Here is a 21,597-nt window from a genome sequence, read left to right on the forward strand (position 1 = left end):
TCGTGTAGAGTAGTGTAGTGTATAAGTGTAGTGTATCATGGTGTATAGTGTAGTGTATAAGTGTAGTGTATCGTGTGTATAGTGTAGTGTATAGTAGTGTATCGTGGTGTATATGGGACTGTGTAGTGTAGAGTGTATTTTAGTGTAGTATGTACATTTATTTCGCACCGTACGTAGCCCACCGTGCCAATTGGAGGTGCACTGTGATGTATACGCACTTGTATGTTGAGGAGCCCCGGGAACATGTCTCATTCACTGTGACATCACTTACAAAATATGTTCAACAGATTAGCAGAATTACCCTATTGACTGAGTGAAATCGTCTATAAGGCTGAACAGGTGGCTTTGGCAGTAACATAATCTCACCATCCACCAGCCCATGGGGTGCTCCGATCGAACTTGTTAAAAAGCACGTCGGCAGTTTGCGATTTTGTGTTGATGTCCGCAAGCTTGACAATGTTTCCGTTGCGGATGCATACCCTTGCCTCGTATGGACCATTCGCTGGACGCTTTGGCGGGCAAGCGGTTTTTTTCCACCCTTGACCTCCTGTCGGGATTTTGACGAGGCTTCAAACACGAAGAGGGCTTTTAGGACACCCAAAGGGTTGTTTGAATTTAACCGGCTTCCTATGGGGCTCCACTCTTCATTGAACATGACTTTATACAAGCTATTGCATTTTGTTATAAAGCCGACATTTAACTCATCCCAAATCTGCATTAAAACTTATCACCTCTCTCTAGCCATGAACCCGGCTTCATTGTGGCAGGAGTTGCACAGCTGTCAAAGTTTGCAGTCGCGTCTTTGCACGGTGCACTGCAAAATGGTGGGTGGCTTGGTTTTCACCGCGAACCTCCTTCCAAGACAACGCCACATTGACAGCTATGCACACGGAGACACTTACGTTCGCAGACGTGAAGTTGACTTGAAAACATTTATTGACCACGCGACTCAAACGTCCATTCGACCATTCAAGCGTAGCGACAGGTAAGCGATGTCAGTGCACATTCATCGCGAACAAATACCTCGAGGCATTTCGTGACGACTTGCAAGGCGGAGCATCGGACGTCTCTGTCGATGCCGTTGTGTTTGTCGCGCTTGAGGTGCATCTTCACCTCGAAGTCAACGTCGCTGCTCAGATCGTCGCGCATCTCCACGTATGTGGAGATGCTCGTGGACGGCTTCCGCTATTTCTTCTCTCCTCCACCTGCTGCTGCTGCTGCAAGCGGCTTGAGAGACGCAGGCGGCTGCGCGCTCCTCACCGCCCGTCTCGCGGCGGTAAAAGTAGTTGAAGTTGGAGACGATGACGGGCACGGGGAGGGCGATGGTGAGCATGCCGGCGATGGCGCACAGCGAGCCCACCGCCTTGCCCCACGCCGTCACGGGACACATGTCGCCGTAACCCACCGTCGTCATGGTTACGATGGCCCACCAGAAGGTGTCGGGGATGCTTCGGAACTCCGAGTTTAGTTGGTCGGCCTCGGCAAAGTAGACGGCGCTGGAGAAGAGGATGACGCCGATGACGAGGAAAAATACGAGCAGGCCCAGCTCGCTCGCGCTCGCCTGCAAAGTCTGGCCCAGGATCTTCAAGCCCCTGGAGTGCCTGGACAGCTTGAGTATCCGGAACACTCGCACCAGCCGGGTCATCCGCAAAATCGCCAGTGACGTGGCCTGCTGGTCATGCCCTTGGGGCTTGGCCATCTCGATGCCAAGGGTGATGAAGTAGGGCAGGATGGCCACGATGTCAATGATGTTCATGATGCTTTTGAAAAATCCCAGTTTGTTGGGGCACGCAAAAAACCTCACCAGCAGTTCAAAGGAAAACCAAACGATGCAAATAGTTTCCACGATAAAAAATGGATCGGGGACAGAGCCGCGCGTGCCGTCGACCCGCGTCCCGTTCATGTCCTTTGCCGGGAGAAACTTCTGCTTATTCTCGTCCCTGAGTTCAGGCAGAGTCTCGAGGCAATGATGATGGAGATGAGGATGACCAGCCGGACACGGTGGCAATTCCCCTGGCCGCGATGGAGCTCTCGGGGTATTCGAACAGCAGCACACCCGCCGCTGGAACTCGTCCGATGGCAGCGGCTCCTCCTCCTCCACCTCCTCCTCTCCGATGAAGCCCTCGTCTTCCCAGAACTTGACCACGGCTCGATGCCGAGCTCGTAGAACTCGATCTCCTCGCCGAACACTTCGAGGGAGACGTTGAGTGGGCCGTCTCAGCCGCCGCCGGACTGGTAGTAGTGGAGGATGGCGTCCGAAACTCGACCGGTTCCTGTCGAAGAAGTACTCGTGCGCAGGGGTCGTGGTAGCGCGACTCTTGCCGGGGTCGCCTAGAAGGGTGTCGGGAACTGGCCGAGTGTCTTGAGCCGCGTCTCGAATCGCAGCCCCGACACGTTGACGACGACCCTCTCGCAGGACTCGTGCGTCAGCGGCTCTGTGCCGCCGTCAAGCAGCGCCGCCTCGTACATGGCGGTTGGAGAACTGCGCGGGGTCAGAGGTCACAAACGGGTTTGATTCCTTACCCGTACCCTACCCGCCCGCACCCGTACCCTACCCGTACCCACCCTGGTACGGGTAGGGTACGGGTATCTGGTACCCGATTGCGACCTCTGGGATGAAGCCATGTTGCAGGCGCGGGTGGGTTGATTCTAGGAACTTGAATTGTGAGAAGAGACAAGACGTTGGGAAATGAGTGACAAACGGTGACTCACCAGTGACTCATGGCCTAACCCGTACCCGGCCGCACCAGAGTCGCAAACGGATACCCGGCTACCCGTACCCCCGGCCGGTATGGGTAGTCGGTATCGGTAGGGTACGGGTATCGGTACCCGGTTGCGACCTCTGGCGGGGGTCAGGATGGCAGGCGGCGGATTTCGACAACAAAAATGTCAACAGAAACAAGCCGCGTGGAATAAAAAAAATACGCAGAAAATCAGTGGGAGCGCAGAAATGAAATGTGTTGGTGGTACAGCAATGGATTCTTGATTCTATCTGTGCAGAGCTTTGAGTATCACGCTCAAGCACGCATCGGGCTCGCGAAGGAACACACGGCCTGGCGGTAGCGCGTTCACCAATTGTCGCAGAGGATCACAGTTGAAGGCAGCACCGCCCTGGTTAATACTGCGGTTGCCTACTAACCGTACCGATACTCCGATTCGCACGGTTGGCTACGTACGGTGACAACGTTCAACACACGTCCATACAAGACTGTCACTATTGCCGTCTGCTTCACAGCGGACGTTAGGAGTCCAGTGACTTCATTCGCAAGAGTCAAACTACCGCAACTGAAGGCGATTTTTATTTCAGCAGGTAAGGCCATTGAGCTGGCTCGAAGCGGCTTCTCTCACTTGTAAATGTCCAGCAGGCAAATACCGGCTACGAACGTCGATTACAAAAAGTTGGGGGAGAAACGGGAGGACCCGGAGGGAGAAAATCCACGCAACCAGGTGAAGATGACACGCAAAGTGGAGATGTGAAGCTCCGTGGCTGCAAGGATTCATACTCTTTGGTTTTTTGGTAAAGTCCGTGGGCAAAAAAAAATAACGGAAATTCTTCTATAAATAGGAAATATAAATTACTTTTATTCTATTTATTTCTATAATTTTCATTATTAAAAATATAATTGTTAGTTTTATCTACTATTTACTACTCAGTTGAGGCCTTGCTGGGTAAACAGGCATCGTAGGCTCAGCGTAGCCTCCTTCTAACTAAGAGATTATTGCTGCGTGAGGCTTCACTGTACAATAGTATCAAGTGGCTCCCTCTACAGCAGTAGTGTCTACCGAGTAGTATCTACTAACTCTATGGTAGTAGCTACACAACAAAACATCGTGGTGGTGGTGGTGCTGGTGCTGAGGGCGTTGAAGTTGCTGTTCAAGACTTACCCCTCTCAGCTGCTGTGTTGCTCTGTTGCCGTGGCAACCGCACTATCAGCGCTTCTGCGCATGCGCGGTCGCCGTGGCAACCGCGCATGCGCAGACGCGTGCTTTGACCACTCCGAGATCGGCGTAGTGGTAATATTAAAATGATCGATTATAAAGTATCGATTTCATTCGTTTACATTTGATGGAGGGTTGGTGGGGGGGGGGTTAAACAAACAGCACTGACAGGCTCTTGCACAGCACTAGAATATATTGGACATTGAAATAAATTGTGAACAAAAACCTATTGATTGGGGGCAAACGGTTCATGCTAAGGGTCCGTCCATAAATGACGTCACGCACCTATGGGGAGGGGGGGGGTCAGACATTTGTGACGATGCGTGACGAGGGGGGGGGGGTTGAGAAATGTGACGTCACATCAAAATGCGCAACTTTAAATAATATAAATATTATTTAATGTTTTATTTTCATTTTATTATTTATTACTTCCCTTCTACGTGACTTTACAGAAAGAACCAATAAGATATAGACAACACGTTCTACTTAATTAAATAGACTTGTTAATCAATGTTTTCTCCTACAACATCAGAGTTTAAAGCGATTTGAAGCATTTTATTTTTGGGGGGGTGGGGGGCAGAGCTTTGTGACGTCATATTTGAGGGGGGGGGTGACGAGGGGGTGGGGGGGGGGGTCAAAAATCGTCCTAAATCGTGTGACGTCATTTATGGCCGACCTCATCGCTCGCCACCCGCCGGTTGGTTGTGGGTTCCAGAGTCGCCGTCCACTCGTTCAGCTCCTGCTGCCCCAGCAGTCGCTGCAGGCTACACGGGGGATCTTCGTCTCTGGCCTGGACTTGTGCAGCTGTTCTAGACTCACTTCAGGCTGCGATTCCAAATGTGATCTCAGATTTGCTCCATCACATCTCATTTTATAATCCTTTATATTAAGTTCGCTTGCTTGCTTAGGACCGTGCAAATCTTTCGGTCGTTTTTTAACCCACTTCCCGTGATCCAATCGAGCTGACATTTTGCACACAGACTCGTTGTGCGTGACAATTAATGTTCGTGAAATTTTTTGTGCAAAATTTTAACACTTTTTAGGGAAAACAAATTAAATATTTAATTACCAATTGCTTAATGGTGGCAGACAATCATCTGACCCATAGGTGGCAGCCATCTCAAGCCAGAGGACGAGAGGACTCTAGCCGCCACGCATATAAAGGATTTATAGTGAAAAACTTGCTTTTAACCCGGTTATACTTTTATGCTATCGGCATACCCCATTTTCATTGATTTTAACCCGAAATTAACTCTGTCACTTATGATTGCAAGTTGTTGCGAGTCGGTGACTGCTTTAGTGTTAAAATATGGTGCTGTATTTTTAGGATAGTGTGTTTATAATATCATTTTATGTAGATATCCACATTTATTTAATATTTTTCTTCTGCAGTTTTTTATTGAAAATGCAAATATTTGATATCTCCAAAACCTGCTGTGATAGACAAAAACTGATGCCAGATTTGGAATCAGCAGAAAAAGTGTTTGACCAGTGTTATACTCGTTGGTCACGTAGTTAATTTTTTGTTAAAAATTAAATCACGTTTCTGGCGTAACACAAGCCTCCTTCTAAGTTGTCCCTACCTGAAGAAGGATGCTTGTGTTGCGCCCGAAACGTCGTGATCTAATTTATTTAGATTTTGTACCCACGTGACTTTACCGAAAAAACCAAAGTATGAATCCTTGCAGTCACGAACACTTCAAATCTATAATTCACACTGGAATTGTAAACGTTGTTGTCGTGGGTTTACTCTCCAACGCACCTGTGTGCCGCTGTGCGAGTAACGACACGGCGTGTTTGTTTACGTGGCAACCCTCACTGATGGGCTGTGTCATCGGGTGGTGGAGGGTCTAACGACACATAAACACATTCCTCCTGCGGAGGGAGCTGCTAGGAACGTTGCTCGCTCAATGGCCTGCAGGGTCAACGGCGGCGTGGTGTATTCCGCAAATATGCCCGACTGTGAGGGCGGGCACAAGCCGGCGTGAGCAGTGAAACGTTGAGTTTTATAAGGTCACCACGGGGGTGACCAGCCCCTCCCCACCCAGCCCCACGCTCCCCACCCAGCCCCACCAACCCCACCCTCTCCACCCAGCCCCACCCCACCCAGCCCGTCTCCCCACCCCGCCCCTCCCTGCCGACGGACACAATAATCCCGTGTGGGCTGTGTAACCATAGGTTCCTACGAGTAAAATGTTCAACTCATTCACCTTATGGATTCTCAACATGGTATCAGGAGGCCTTCAACGGTGATTTACAAAAAGGAGCTTCAAACATTCTTCACAGGACATCCATTGGTGGACAGCCCATAGGAGGTCCTCATGTCTACCATGGCACCCCACCTGGGATTGTGACTCATTGGCCCCCCAACAAACTTGTGAGTCGATGTTCTTTTCCCCAGCCGCTGCGTGGCCAGATAGAACGTGCATACAGGACAACAGTGGAAATCCTGTACACTCTGTGTAGAAGCACCGTATTTAAAACCGGCTAAAATTGTATTGCTGTGTCATTGAACCGGGGTGAGTGAACGACCCCGATTGTGTTGAACAATGGTTCAGGCCCTGTGTGGGGCATGTATCCACGTGAGTCTCAGTTTATACCAGAGGTCCGCAAACTGGTTTGAGTTCCGTTACCCATACCACCCGGCCGCACCAGGGTCCGCAAAAGGGTACCCGTACCCTACCCAATTACCCGGGACTACCCGTAACCACGGCCGGGTAAGGCGGGGAGGGTACGGGTATCGGGTACCCGATTGCGACCTCTGGGTATGAAGCCATGTTTGCAGGCGCTGGGTGGGTTGATTCTAGGAACTTGTATTGTAAGAGACAAGACGTTGGGAAATGAGTGACACACGGTGACTCACCAGTGACTCACTGTCTACCCGTACCCGGCTGCACCAGGGTCGCAAACGGGTACCCGTACCCGTCCGGGTACGGCTAGCCGGGTATCGTGTAGGGTACGGGTATCGGGTACCCGATTGCGACCTCTGGTTTATACTCAATCGTCATATGGCCGTGTCAGTGCGCACATGGCTGCGACGCTGTCACACAGATATATGATGACTGACCTAGAAGTCTAGAGCATTATACAATTGTAAAGTAGTAACTCGGCAGGAGACGACTTCACGGGTAGCACCTCTTTATTTTCACCAACTTGTAGTTACACGGATGACTAACACCCTACTTCGTTACAACGGTGACAAACACCCACTTAGTTACACGGGTGACGGACACCCACTCAGCTACACGGACACCCACTCAGCTACACGGACACCCACTCAGCTACACGGACACCCACTCAGCTACACGGACACCCACTCAGCTGTACTGACACGGGCTCTTATGCCCCGTAGCCTTCCGGGACACACCCAGCCGGGGTGCCCGTCTCGGCTCTGGGTACCACCGTCCCGACCCACACGGGCGTCGGACTACGGTCCCCCCAGTCTCGGCTCCGAGCCACACAGGGCCCCGGTCCCCACAAGGACGGCGGGACTAGGGGTCTCGGGCCACTACCTCCTCCACCCCGTCTTCGGTCTTCAACTGGTTAACACTGACCACGAGTGCTCTCGCGCGTCCCCCTTTATACCCCTCCTGCGGACGTCGCTGAGAGTACCCACTTATCTGACCAATCACTGCGCACTCGCTACGATCCTCTTTTCCCAGCTTGTGTGAGCGCGCCTCACCACCGGCGCGCGCGTCCATGCCACGCCCACATCGCGTGCCCAACCCCGCGCCCCGTGATCCATCACTGCCGGCGCACGTCAATACCACCACTACACAATCAATACAGATCGCCTGTGCGTAGCTGCGCTACGTAACGGCGTGCTCTTAATAAGTCGCCCACTGCAACACTTGTGAAAACAACAACACGATGACAACAAAGAGGTACTTCACTTTCTTTGCTGCTTCAGAGTTCACTTTTATTACTCCTTGCTTTTATTCGGTGAAGTCACGTCGGTGAAACATTAAAACAATCAAATCGCAACGTTTCGGGCGCAACACAAGCGACCAACGAAAAACGAAGCAAACTCCCTCGGCCTTGCTGCCCGGGGCCCACTCCTTAGGCCTTGCTGCCCGGGGCCTACTCCTTAGGCCTCGCCCCGGGGCCCACTCCTTAGGCCTCGCCCCGGGGCCCACTCCTTAGGCCTTGCCCCGGTGGCCCACTCCTTAGGCCTCATCCTCGCCCGTGGCCGCACCCTCGCTTGTGGCCGTACTCTCGCCCGTGGCCACGTCTGTGGCCTCAGAGAAGTACGGATGGTACAGGGCGACAAACGCGGAGATGCGCTTGCGGGGGCTGAAGGTCAGCAGGTCCTGCGGGAGGCACGGCCGTGCGTGCGGAGGGCGGCGGAGAGACACAGAGAGACACAGAGAGACACAGAGAGACACAGAGACACGAGACGAAAGACACAGAGAGACACAGAGACACGAGACGAGAGACACAGACACAGAGACACACAGAGACACGATGCGTTATTGCCCGCTTGACGGTAACCCCCGTACGGACACGCATCTGAACAACGCGTCGTTCGACCGCCGCGACAATTGCCGCCGCGTACAATCCGCCCGCGTCTCACCAGCATCAGCGCCATCGCCAAATTCTCGTTGTCCGGCCCGACCTCCGGCCCGACCTCCGGCACGGAGTCAGCCAGAGCCCGCGGAGCAGCGGGGAGGCCGGCAAAAGCGCCGTGCGGCAGGGAGGCTCCGAGCGGCCACTCCTCCAGGCTCGGCACGCCCAGAAGACTGGGGTGGGGGCCACGGGGGGGGTGGGGGTAGGGGGGTAGGGGGGGTAGGGGGGGGGGCGGCGGAGGTGACGGTGAGAATTCAGCTGTTGACTATCAACCTAATTTCATAAATGATTGCGCAACGAAGTGGCTGTTGCGGAATTCACATCAGCAGCCAAATACTCCTCCCCCTTCCCTCTCCCCCCCCTCCCCCCCTCTCCCCCCCCTCCTCCTCCTCCCCCCTCCTCCTCTCCCCCCCTCCTTCTCCTCCCCTTTCCCCCTCCCCCCTCCCCCTTCCCTCTCCCCCCCTCCTCCTCCTCCCCCCTCCTTCTCCTCCCCCTTCCCTCTCCCCACCTCACTCTCCTCCCCCTTCCCCCTCCCCCCCTCCTCCTCCCACTTCCCTCTCCCACCCTCCCCCCCTCCCCACCCCCTCCCCCTCCTCCCCCCCTCCCCCCACGTTGCTTGCTGATAACAAATTAGATGACCGTCTATTGGCCCCCCACGCCGCTGCCCACCGCACGCTCGTCCACGAGCAACTCACCGGAATATCTCCGTCAGCTGATCGACATCGGAGCCTCCGGGGAAGAGAGGCCTGCGTTGAGGAGAGACAAGGAGGTCACCTGATGCGACGTCGCTGAGAATAATAACACGTCGTCGTCGTCATCATCATCATAACAACACCGATGTAATGGGGGAGAGGTGGACCCACGGAGGCATCTGCCGGGTCTGTCCCTTGACCTTCACGCGCTCCGTAACGCGCACCTATCCTGGCACGGGCGCCGTGGCGACGCCACCTTGCCAGGCCTGTGGTGACATTGCGTGCGGGAGAGGTGGGTGGGTTGGTGGGTGGGTTGGTGGGTGGGGTTGATGGGTGGGTTCTTGAGTGAGTTGGTGGGTTGGTGGTTTGGTAGATTGGTGGGTGGGTTGTCGAGTGGGTTGCTAGGTGGGTGGGTGGGTTGCTAGGTGGGTGGGTGGGTTGCTAGGTGGGTGGGTGGGTTGTTGAGTGGGTTGATGGGTGGGTGGTTTGGTGGATTGGTGGGTGGGTGGGTTGCTAGGTGGGTGGGTTGGTGGGTGGGTTGCTAGGTGGGTGGGTGGGTTGTTGAGTGGGTTGAATGGGTGGGTGGTTTGGTGGATTGGTGGGTGGGTGGGGTTTGCTAGGTGGGTGGGTTGGTGGGTGGGTTGCTAGGTGGGTGGGTGGGTTGCTGGGTTGGGTGGGTTGCTAGGTGGTGTGGGTGGTTTGTTAGATTGGTGGGTGGGTGGGTTGCTGGGTGGGTGGGTTGCTAGGTAGGTGTGCTGGGTGGGTTGCTAGGTGGGTGGGTGGGTTGCTAGGTGGGTGGGTGTGCTAGGTGGGGTTGCTAGGTGGGTGGGTGGGTTGCTAGGTGGGTGGGTTGCTAGGTGGGTGGGTGGGGGTTGCTAGGTGGGTGGGTGGGTTGCTAGGTGGGTGGGTGGGTTGCTAGGTGGGTGGGTTGCTAGGTGGTTGCTAGGTGGGTGGGTGGGTTGCTAGGTGAGGGTGGTTGCTAGGTGAGGGTGGGTGCTAGGTGGGTGGGTGGGTTGCTAGGTGGGGTGGTTGCTAGGTGGGTTGCTAGGGGGTGGTGGCTGGGTGGGTGTGGGTTGCTAGGTGGGTGGGTGGGTTGCTATGTGGGTTGCTAGGTGGGTGGGTTGCTAGGTGGGTTGCTAGGTGGGTGGGTGGGTTGCTAGGTGGGTGGGTTGCTAGGTGGCTGGGTGGGTTGCTATGTGGGTTGCTAGGTGGGTGTGGTTGCTAGGTGAGGGTGGTTGCTAGGTGAGGGTGGTTGCTAGGTGGGTTGCTAGGTGGCTGGGTTGCTAGGTGGGTGGGTTGCTAGGTGGGTGGGTTGCTAGGTGGGTTGCTAGGTGGGTTGCTAGGTGGGTTGCTAGGTGGGTGGGTTGCTAGGTGGCTGGGTGTGCGGGTGGCGGTGCTCAAGGAGCACCTGCGTGTAAACATCTCAGCAAAGATGCAGCCGACGCTCCACAGGTCGGCAGCGGCCGGGCCGCAGGTCACCCGCAGCAGCAGCAGCTCCGGGGCGCGGTACCACGACGGGGACACCTACAGCAGCACACACACAAAGACAAAGATCCCCCGTGTAGCCTTCACACACCGTAGGGGCAAGTGCCGTTAGCAGCACCTATGACGGCCGGCACACGAGGGGGTGGGTGGCCAGCATCGCGCCCGGCCGCCTTTGTCTCCCCGGTGGCGATGTTTACCGCGCACCGCACCGGGTACTCTTTTGGGGCTGAGTCAACCTAGGGGAGGCCCGGGACCGGTTAAGATAATCGTCGCCGGTGTTGGCCGGAAGACAGATTCAGACGCTGTCTCCCCGACAGACCTGGTCTTCACCTGAGAACGGCTGCTTGCGTTGTGGCCGAAACGTCGTGAGAATTATTTTATTATGTTTTATTTTTATTATTTTATTACTTCCCTTCTACGTGACGACTTTACCGAAAGAACCAAGAAGACCTCTCTCTCTCACTCTCTCTACTCACCGCCGGGGTGGGAGCCCTGCTCGCGCTGTCCAGGAAGCGTGCGAGCCCCCAGCCGGCGATCTTGACGCGCCCGGAGGCCGTCACCAGGACGCTGCGTGGCGTGAGCTCGCGGTGCTCCAGGCCGTGGCCGTGCAGGTAGCGCAGCCCACACAGCAGCTGGCGCGTCACCTCCTGGGCACGGCGCAAGGTCACGGCACAAGGTCACGGCGCAAGGTCACGGCACAAGGTCACGGCACAAGGGCACGGCACAAGGTCACGGCGCAAGGTCACGGCACAAGGTCATGGCACAAGGGCACAGCGCAAGGGCACGGCGCAAGGTCACGGCACAAGGTTACGGCACAAGGGCACGGCACAAGGTCACGGCGCAAGGTCACGGCACAAGGTCACGGCGCAAGGGCACGGCGCAAGGGCACGGCACAAGGTCACGGCGCAAGGTCACGGCGCAAGGGCACGGCACAAGGGCACGGCACAAGGTCACGACACAAGGAGGGGGGGGGGGGGAGTGTAAACTCGTTAGCCGCTCCGAGGCTCGGCTGGCAACGTGCGTGCGAGATACACAGAGACTGGTAGAGACTCATAGAGACTCAGAGATACACAGAGACACACAGAGACTCATAGAGACTCATAGAGACTCAGAGACACACAGAGACTCATAGAGACTCATAGACACAGAGACACACAGAGACTCATAGAGACTCACAGAGACACACAGAGACCCATAGAGATACACAGAGACTCTGAGAGTGGTGTTGCCTTTTGGGGGTGGAGTAGGGAGTGACGGGGTGGGTGGTGGTGGTGCTGGCGGTGGCACCTTGATGTGGTGGGACGGTGTGTGGGGCGACTTCCCCAGGTAGGTGGACAGATCCTGGTCTACGAGCTCACAGACCACGGCGTGACGCGCGCCGCCCTCGTCACGAATATCCACAAAGACGTCCAGCAGCCTGGGGCAGGCCGGTCGGGGGTCGGGGGTCGGAGACATCAGAGCAAGAGAGCGCAGAAGTCATCTCGGTTTGACGACGACGACGATGATCTGTCTCCTAATCTTTTCAAGACACGATGACCGTGGAGAATTGGAGGATGGAGGCTGACGCGGCGACGATTGCGAGGGATTGTGACGCGGCGCGAGGGGTGGGAGAGACACCCACCTCACCACGTTGGGGTGCTCCAGCTTCGTGAGCAGCTGTAGCTGCAGCAGCTGCCAGGCATCTTCCTCCGGGCCCCCGCCTGTCTGCAGGCGCAGGCCCTTGAGCAGCGCCACAAAGCGGCCCTGCTCCCGTAGGTCGCGAGCCTTCAAAGTCGTCGCGGCCCCGTAGACCCCAGCGCCCAACTCGGCCACGGACTCGTACTGCTGCTCCATCCCCGCCGCCCCCAAACGCTTCGAACGCAGACGCCGCAGGTCACGTGGATGTCCTCTGCTGCCGGAAGGCCGCCGCCGCTAGCAGCAGCAGCAGCAGCGACCACAGAGAGACGCAAGAGAGACAGAAGCAGAGAGTCGCAGAGAGACAGAGAGAGAGAGAATTGTCACAGAGGGTCACAGATACACATCGAGGGTAAATGGGCGAGGTTAATGACTGTGGCTCATGCAGCTGCAATGGCTGCTTTGGGTACGCGGTTCAGACCTCCCCAGAGACCCTGGCTGACAGAGGAGGTGTTCAGGCTGGCTGAGAAAAAGCGACAGGCCCACTCTCATAGTCTACAGCAGGGGTCCTCAAACTTTTTAAACAGGGGCCAGTTCACTGTCCCTCAGACCGTTGGAGGGCCGGACTATAGTTAAAAAAACTATGAACAAATTCCTATGCACACTGCATATATCTTATTTTGAAGTGAAGAAACAAAACGGGAATAAATACAATATTTAAAATGAAGAACAAGTAAAGTTAAATCAACAAACTTGCCAGTATTTCAATGGGAACTATGGGCCTGCTTTTGGCTAATGAGATGGTCAATGTCCGGTTCCATATTTGTCACTGGTAGTCGTAACAAGTGATGCAAGTGTGCATCCATTAGTCTAGATCTGGTTGGAGATTTCAAATGTTTCATTCTGGAAAAAGTCTGTTCACACATAAGTGCTGCCAAAGATGGTTGCCATTTTGAGTGCATGGTTCCTGAGATGAGGATATGTCTCAGAGGGGAGAGATGCATAGAAATTATGAAGGCTGCTTGACTTGAATGCGTCTTTCAGAGTCACAATTCTGCAGTTCAGCCAGTTCCATTTGGTAAATTGTATCCACATTTTCAATGTCAATAGAAAATGGGTTACGGAAAAGCTGTATGTCCTGTTCACGGAGATGAAGCTCTTTAAATCCAAATTGGAACTCCTTTTGCAATTTTTCCAGTGAATCCACACGTTTTGTTTGGGAATGCAACCAATGGTTTTTCCGCTAACAGATTTTGAGTTGTGGGAAGATGGCAGAAGTTTTCCTCCTTCACTTGTTTGATGAGGAGGCCTAATATTACTTCAAATGCTTTGACATGTGATTGCATATCACAGATGAGCTTCCCCTTTCCTTGAAGTTGCACATTGAAACTGTTGAGTAGCTCTGTTACATCTGTCAGAAAGGCAAGGTGCCATTTCCATTCTGCATCATTGAGCTCTGGTACTTCTTTGTTTTTTTAAAGCAGAAAAGCTGTAATCTGTGGAAGTAAGTCATAGAAACGTTTCAAAACTCTCCCTCGACTCAGCCAACGGACTTCTGTGTGATACAGAACATCTTCATAGTCAACATTTAGCTCAGACAGAAATGCCTGAAATTGTCTGTGGTTTAGTGCATGAGCTCTAATGAAGTTAACACAAGATACCACAAATTTCATAACCGAGTCCCACTTCAGTGATTTACTACACAGCGCTTGTTGGTGGATGAGGCAGTGTATGGCTATTGGATGAGAATGGTTATGTTTGTCCATCTCTTGGTTAATGCGAGCAATTACTCCTTTCTTAGACCCACCATACTAGGAGCACCATCAGTTGTCACACTGGCTAGTTTAGCCCAGTTCAGCTCCAACCCATTCACAGTTTGGCAAACCTTTTCATAGATATCCTCTCTTCTTGGTTCTTTCGGTAAAGTCACGTAGAAGGGAAGTAATAAAATAATAAAAATAAAACATAATAAAATAATTCTCACGACGTTTCGGCCACAACGCAAGCAGCTGTCCTCAGGTGAAAGCCAGGTCTGTCGGGGAGACAGCATCTGAATGAAACAGCACACGAGCTTGGAGCATATATAAGCTGGGTTGGAAACGGGGGAAAGAGCGCCTTGACAAATAATTTGCATATCAAGAGGAATTTAGCATATTTATGGGACATGCAGGAATGTTATTAGTACTACATATGCAGCACGGGCATATGTAGTACTAATCACATTCCTGCATTTCCCATAAATATGCTAAATTCCTCTTGATATTGAAATTATTTTGTCAAGGCGCTCTTTCCCCCGCTTCCAACCCAGCTTATATATGCTCCAAGCTCGTGTGCTCTTTCATTCAGACGCTGTCTCCCCAACAGACCTGGTTTTCACCTGAGGACGGCTGCTTGCGTTGTGGCCGAAACGTCGTGAGAATTATTTTATTACTTCCCTTCTATGTGACTTTACCGAAAGAACCAAGAAGATGAATCCCTGCAGTCACGAAAGCTTTAAATCGAAAGATATCCTCTCCTGTAGTTGTTCCTTTGATGCTTTGCAGTGCAGCAAGCTCTTCTGTGACTTCGAAATAGTCATTCGTCGCACGAATAAAAATTTGAAGTTGTGCAGAATCACGAACATCATTGCTTTCGTCGAGTGCCAAGGAAAAATAGGAAAGTTTTTTTTGTGGAGTTTTGCAAATGCTGATGCAAATTGTCTCCCATTTCTTCAATCCTCCGTGTAATTGTAGGTCCTGAAAGACTCACTGTACTAAATAAATCGGCCTTCTCTGGACACATCTCTTTGGCAACAGAAAGAAGGCTTTCTTTAACAAATTCTCCCTCCACGAATGGTCTGCCAGTGCATGCTATTAGCTTGGCAATTTGAAAACTTGCTCGCAGTGATGACATATTTAGCTGCTTCTGCTTCACAAAACTATTTCGCTGAGTTGTTAATGTATTTTTCAGTTTTAATATTGTATCTTTTCTCACTTCTCCGACCAAACAAGCAAATGTATCTTTATGTTGAGTTTTATAGTGTTGACGTAAATTGTATTCTTTGAACACAGACACTATATTCTGGCATATCAGACACACAGCTCTTTCCTTGTACTGCATGAAAAAATAATCATAAGTCCACTGTTCTTTGAATATCCTACACTCCGAGTCAATTTTTCTCTTTCTTGACATCATTGTTTCCTAGGGAGTCAAAATTGCTATTAGTAAAATACCAATATATACAGCGCTACAAAAACAATATACCAGCAATAACTTTGCCCACACAGAGACATACAGACTGCACTGCCCATCAATGCAGTCTGATTGGGGGAAACTCCGCCCCCTCTCCCTCTTCCACCAATGACCGTCCTTCTCATGTAGAAAAAAAGTAACAGACAGGCAGCGGCGGCAAAAACACCCGGCGGGCCGGATAAATGTCCTCGGCGGGCCGCATGTGGCCCGTGGGCCGTAGTTTGAGGACCCCTGGTCTACAGCATTCCACGTCAGAGAATGAGGAGGCTTACCGCAGCCTTCGCTCAGAGGTTTTGAGAGCCGGGAGGTGCTGCAATGATGGGTGGTGGTCGCAGGTTTCTGAGGAGATGGAATCTGCCTCAGTAGCCCGTGATCAGACATCGCTGTTTAATTCCATCAAAAACGTAAATTGTAGTGCCACACCTATCACCGTCATTAGGGGAAAGTATGGTGATCCAATCTCCGATCCCCCCCATGAACAGGTTTGTAGATTTGAAAAGTGGGGATGACCCTGCTGAGGCTGCGGTGCCTCAAATGCTGTGAGTGGGTGGCTGAGGTGCCATCAGTTGAGGAAGTCCTGAAGGCGACCAGGAAAGGCACCAGGCAGAGATGATCTCCCAAGGGAAATTCTAGACAGACCAGCCTAAACATTGAGGCTGGCCTGTCTACGATCTATCTTAACCGGTGGAGCTCACAAATCCTTGAAAGACCTGGACAAAGTCCTATCGGTGAGCTCCTCCGGCAGGCAAGGCTGCGTTGGCTGGGTCATGTAACCCACATGCCCAGCCACTGCGTGCCTAAACAGCTTTTGTTCGGCCCTTTTTTTTTTCGTTTGGCCATGTTTGTTTGTTGTAGTACGGAGTAAGACTGATGGCCTTAATCTAAGTTGTCTTGTGGTTGTTGTTGTTTGACTTGCATCCCACTGGGATTTTTGCACACAGGGTTGGTGTACGGTGTTTTTTCCGCAATATTTTGGTCTTTTCTTAGTTTTTCTGTTTGCACTTAGTCACATATTCACTTTAAGATGTTTTCTTGTTCATTTTTTTGTTTTTTGTTTGTTGCGGTTGCACCCGATTCAAGAGCCGAATGGCTCACAGGGCTACACCTAATACATAAACTTGAACTTGATAGAGGGGCGTCATCGTTGGGATCGAACTCACAACCTCCTGTAGACCAGGCGAGGGAGTTAACATCTCTACAGGGACATGATGGAACCCACGACCTCCTGTAGACCAGGCGAGGTAGTCAATATCTCTACAGGGTCGCGATCGAACTCATGACCTCCTGTAGACCAGGCGAATGAGTTAACATCCACCTAGTCACCGTCACGACCCCAGATTCTGATTAAATGATCTCGACTTAGACATTTACATGAATGTTACATTCCACGGGCGGATTGACCAACACAGTTTAGACCCCTCAACTGTTCCACAAAGACCACAGGGGATGGTGGTGGGGGGGTATCAGCCCAGCCCAATCCCAGGCCAGCCCAGCCCAACCAGGCTGGGCAATGTGGCCTAGGGCTGCACTCACTCACCTCGTGGTTCGCTCCGTAGACGTCTGTGTGGGTGGTGGGGGTCTTGAGCTCTCTACTCCGTCGTGGCGAGGAGGTGACACACGAAGCTATTGCCTCGTGTGGAGGTGGAGGTGGTGGTGGTGGAGGTGGTGGAGGTGGAGGAGGAGGTTCGACGTTTCGCTACCACAACCAGGGCGGGAGACGGACCGCTGGTGGGAACGCGTGGCTTTAGCAGGGCGCGTTTAGAAAACGTAGCGCGGATAGGCGACCACGTGGCAGCGGGGCTAAATTCCGTAGAGCTGATAAGCGCTGCCCATAAACTCAACACTGGCCACAGGTCTGTGTGTGCAGCAGTCGATTTGAAGTTTTTCGTGACTGATATGATCCATATCCTTTGCTTCTTTCGGTAAAGTCACGTGGGTGAACATTTTAAATATAAAATAGAAATAACCAAAGAGTCTACGCGCATACTCTGTGTTTTTTTCGGTAAAGTCACGGAGGTGAAAAAATTTGAAATTTAAATTAAATCTCGACGTTTCGGAGGCAACGCAAGCTTCCGTCCGTGTGTGTTGCCCGCGAAAAAGTCGCGATTTAATTTAATTAATTTTTATTGTTTTATATTGTATTGTGTATCTCCCTTCTACGTGAGTTTACCGAAAGAAGCAAGAACATGAATCCCTGCAGTCACGAAATCTTTAAATCAAAAATGTCTATGCACATTACTTTATACGTGCAAAGTTCTGTGTGTGTGTAAGTGATGTACCCCCCCCCGTACCCCCCCTGTACCCCCCCCCCAGTACCCCCCTGTACCCCCGTACCCCCCCAGTACCCCCCCAGTACCCCCCTGTACCCCCCCAGTACCCCCCCCCGTACCCCCCCCGTACCCCCCTGTACCCCCCCCAGTACCCCCCTGTACCTCCCCCCCCCACAGACAAGAGCTGCTCGCGAGTGGAGGCCCACGAGGGGGGGGGGGGGTGGCCAGCACCACGCCCAGCCGCCTGTGTCTCTCCCGTGGCGATGTTCACTGCTACACACCGCACCAGGCTCTCGATTGATGCTGAGTCGACCTAGGGGAGGCCCAGGAGCGAGCAGTGATTGAGCTCTGACATTTAGAGTGTGTTGGTCTATGCGATGGAGCGTGGATCAAGCAGTGATATTTGAAATACAAATGTTTTATCGTTAAAAGTGACTCCCGCCACGTGATTTCTGAACGAGAAACTGACGATTTGTGGATGGCACCGAGATTTCTCGATCTAAAGAGATTTGTGGATCGACAAAGACCCCCATATTAGGCCGTCCCATTGACTCCGGTTGGCTTCCTCCCCGGCATTAACCGAGTTAGACTGATGGCCTTGATCTAAGTTGTCTTGTGGTTGTTGTTGTTGGTTGTTTGTTGTAGTACAGAGTTAGACTGATGGCCTTGATCTAAGTTGTCTTGTGGTTGTTGTTGTTGTTTGTTGTAGTACAGAGTTAGACTGATGGCCTTGATCTAAGTTGTCTTGTGGTTGTTGTTGTTGTTGTTTGTTGTAGTACAGAGTTTGACTGATGGCCTTAATCTAAGTTGTCTTGTGGTTGTTGTTGTTGGTTGTTTGTTGTAGTACAGAGTTTGACTGATGGCCTTGATCTAAGTTGTCTTGTGGTTGTTGTTGTTGTTGTTGTTTGTTGTAGTACAGAGTTAGACTGATGGCCTTAATCTAAGTTGTCTTGTGGTTGTTGTTGTTGTTTGTTTGTTTGTTGTAGTACAGAGTTAGACTGATGGGCTTGATCTAAGTTGTCTTGTGGTTGTTGTTGTTTGTTGTAGTACAGAGTTAGACTGATGGCCTTGATCTAAGTTGTTTTGTGGTTGTTGTTGTTTGTTGTAGTACAGAGTTAGACTGATGGCCTTGATCTAAGTTGTCTTGTGGTTGTTGTTGTTGGTTGTTTGACTTGCATCCCACTGGGATTTTTGCAGACAGCGTTGGTGTACGGTGCTTTTTCTGCAATATGTTGCTGTCTTTTCTTGGATTTTCTGTTTGCACTTAGTCACATATTCACTTGAAGATGTTTTTTGTTCATTTTTAGTTTTTTGTTTGTTGCGGTTGCACCCGATTCAAGAGCCGAATGGCTCACAGGGCTACACCTAGTACTTGAACTTGAATGCGTCATTCATTCTGTCGCGGATTAATTCCATCCTGCTACAGCCCAACCCAAACCGCGGCACCGGTGCAGTTGACCGCCGTCGTTACCCGAGTGACGTCAACTTTGAATCCATCGCGATATCAAAACGATGAGATAGAAACCTGAGGATTTTGTTTGACAGAACATGCAAAACACTTTTAATTCACAGCTACGAAAACTCTTGGCCGATACACGTCACATCAAGATGTCATGTATATCAACATGTAACATATAGAGAGCAGTGTAGTGTATATAGTGTAGTGTATAGTGTAGTGTATAGTAGTGTAGTGTATAGTAGTGTAGTGTATAGTAGTGTATAGTGTAGTGTATAGTGTAGTGTATAGTGTAGTGTATAGTGTAGTGTATAATAGTGTATAGTGTAGTGTATATTAGTGTATAGGGTAGTGTATAGTAGTGTAGTGTATAGTAGTGTATAGTAGTGTAGTGTATAGTGTAGTGTATAGTAGTGTAGTGTATAGTAGTGTATAGTAGTGTAGTGTATAGTGTATAGTAGTGTAGTGTATAGTAGTGTAGTGTATAGTAGTGTAGTGTATATTAGTGTATAGTAGTGTATAGTGTAGTGTATAGTAGTGTATAGTGTAGTGTATAGTAGTGTAGTGTATAGTAGTGTAGTGTATATTAGTGTATAGTAGTGTATAGTGTAGTGTATAGTAGTGTATAGTGTAGTGTATAGTAGAGACTGGCTAGGCCACTCCAGGACCTTAATGTGCTTCTTCTTGAGCCACTCCTTTGTTGCCTTGGCCGTGTGTTTTGGGTCATTGTCATGCTGGAATACCCATCCACGACTCATTTTCAATGCCCTGGCTGAGGGAAGGAGGTTCTCACCCAAGATTTGACGGTACATGGCCCCGTCCATCGTCCCTTTGATGCGGTCAAGTTGTCCTGTCCCCTTAGCAGAAAAACACCCCCAAAGCATAATGTTTCCACCTCCATATTTGACGGTGGGGATGGTGTTCTTGGGGTCATAGGCAGCATTCCTCCTCCTCCAAACACGGCGAGTTGAGTTGATGCCAAAGAGCTCCATTTTGGTCTCATCTGACCACAACACTTTCACCCAGTTGTCCTCTGAATCATTCAGATGTTCATTGGCAAACTTCAGACGGGCATGTATATGTGCTTTCTTGAGCAGGGGGACCTTGCGGGCACTGCAGGATTTCAGTCCTTCACGGCGTAGTGTGTTACCAACTGTTTTCTTGGTGACTATGGTCCCAGCTGCCTTGAGATCATTGACAAGATCCCCCCGTGTAGTTCTGGGCTGATTCCTCACCGTTCTCATGATCATTGCAACTCCACGAGGTGAGATCTTGCATGGAGCCCCAGGCCGAGGGAGATTGACAGTTCTTTTATGTTTATTTCACTTGCGAATAATCGCACCAACTGTTGTCACCTTTTCACCAAGCTGCTTGGCGATGGTCTTGTAGTCCATTCTAGCCTTGTGTAGGTCTACAATATTGTCCCTGACATCCTTGGAGAGCTCTTTGGTCTTATCCATGGTGGAGAGTTTGGAATCTGATTGATTGCTTCTGTGAACAGGTGTCTTTTATACAGCTAACAAGCTGAGATTAGGAGCACTCCCTTTAAGAGTGTGCTCCTAATCTCAGCTCGTTACCTGTATAAAAGACACCTGGGAGCCAGAAATCTTTTTGATTGAGAGGGGGTCAAATACTTATTTCCCTCATTAAATGCAAATCAATTTATAACATTTTTTCCTGGATTTTTGTTGTTATTCTGTCTCTCACTGTTCAAATAAACCTACCTTTAATATTATAGACTGATCATTTCTTTGTCAGTGGGCAAACGTACAAAATCAGCAGGGGATCAAATACTTTTTTCCCTCACTGTATGTTAACCACGCTGTGTGTGTACACCTATGTTAACCACACTGTGTGTGTACACCTGTTAACCACACTGTGTGTGAACACCTATGTTAACCAAATTGTCTCAACGTTGCATGTGTACTGGGTTTTAATTAAAATGTAGTTTTCTTGATGGAGTCATTTCTGCCCCTTTATATTTTTCAACGCTTTCACTTCACGTGATATGCCTCTGTTTGTCGTGGTCAACATCTTGTAACAACATGTTTAGTCTACTTCCTGTTGTCCAATCCACGAGACTGTGTGCTCACTGTGACAACGTACTGCCCGCACACCAACCAGGCGCCACGTGCCTCAGGCTCACCTGCGTCGTGTGCGTGCATCACTCGAAATAAAAAACACCTAATTGATAAAGCAATCAATAAAAATCGGCGTCAATCACTTAAGCGTCTCTTTAAAAGCGTGGACGTCTTATTAATTAAATATCTATTTGCCCGCCGGGAATCGAGAACGCCGCGGCCCCTGAGCTCTGGAATCGCGTCGCCCACGAAGCTTCTGAACA

General features: G+C 51.2%; 1 protein-coding gene and 1 pseudogene across 1 annotated transcript; both read right to left on the reverse strand.

Annotated features, from left to right (window-relative positions):
- Positions 1–1,205: 1,205 nt before the first annotated feature.
- Positions 1,206–5,165, reverse strand: LOC133362066 (potassium voltage-gated channel subfamily A member 1-like; annotated as a pseudogene).
- Positions 5,166–8,105: 2,940 nt separating this feature from the next.
- LOC133362064 (cyclin-dependent kinase 4-like) lies at positions 8,106–17,195 on the reverse strand. Its single transcript, XM_061581030.1, has 8 exons — positions 17,065–17,195; positions 12,304–12,593; positions 11,970–12,099; positions 11,159–11,329; positions 10,606–10,721; positions 9,201–9,251; positions 8,513–8,678; positions 8,106–8,249 (listed from the first exon to the last, which is right to left on the reverse strand). Exons 2-8 carry the CDS (start codon positions 12,513–12,515, stop codon positions 8,106–8,108), a joined length of 990 nt encoding a protein of 329 aa, XP_061437014.1. The 5' UTR covers positions 12,516–12,593; positions 17,065–17,195.
- Positions 17,196–21,597: the final 4,402 nt, after the last annotated feature.

The sequence above is a fragment of the Lethenteron reissneri genome, unplaced genomic scaffold, assembly GCF_015708825.2.
Source record: "Lethenteron reissneri isolate LAM-NWPU_2019-01 unplaced genomic scaffold, ASM1570882v1 scaffold_1355, whole genome shotgun sequence".
Classification (NCBI taxonomy): domain Eukaryota; kingdom Metazoa; phylum Chordata; class Hyperoartia; order Petromyzontiformes; family Petromyzontidae; genus Lethenteron; species Lethenteron reissneri.

Coding starts and splice junctions, on each gene's coding strand:
- LOC133362064 (XM_061581030.1), bottom strand. CDS start 12,515: ATGGAGCAGCAGTACGAGTCCGTGGCCGAGTTGGGCGCTGGGGTCTAC. Junction 12,100..12,303: donor GAGCACCCCAACGTGGTGAG/GTGGGTGTCTCT, acceptor GGCCTGCCCCAG/GCTGCTGGACGTCTTTGTGG. Junction 10,722..11,158: donor GCAGGGCTCCCACCCCGGCG/GTGAGTAGAGAG, acceptor GTGCTGCTGTAG/GTGTCCCCGTCGTGGTACCG.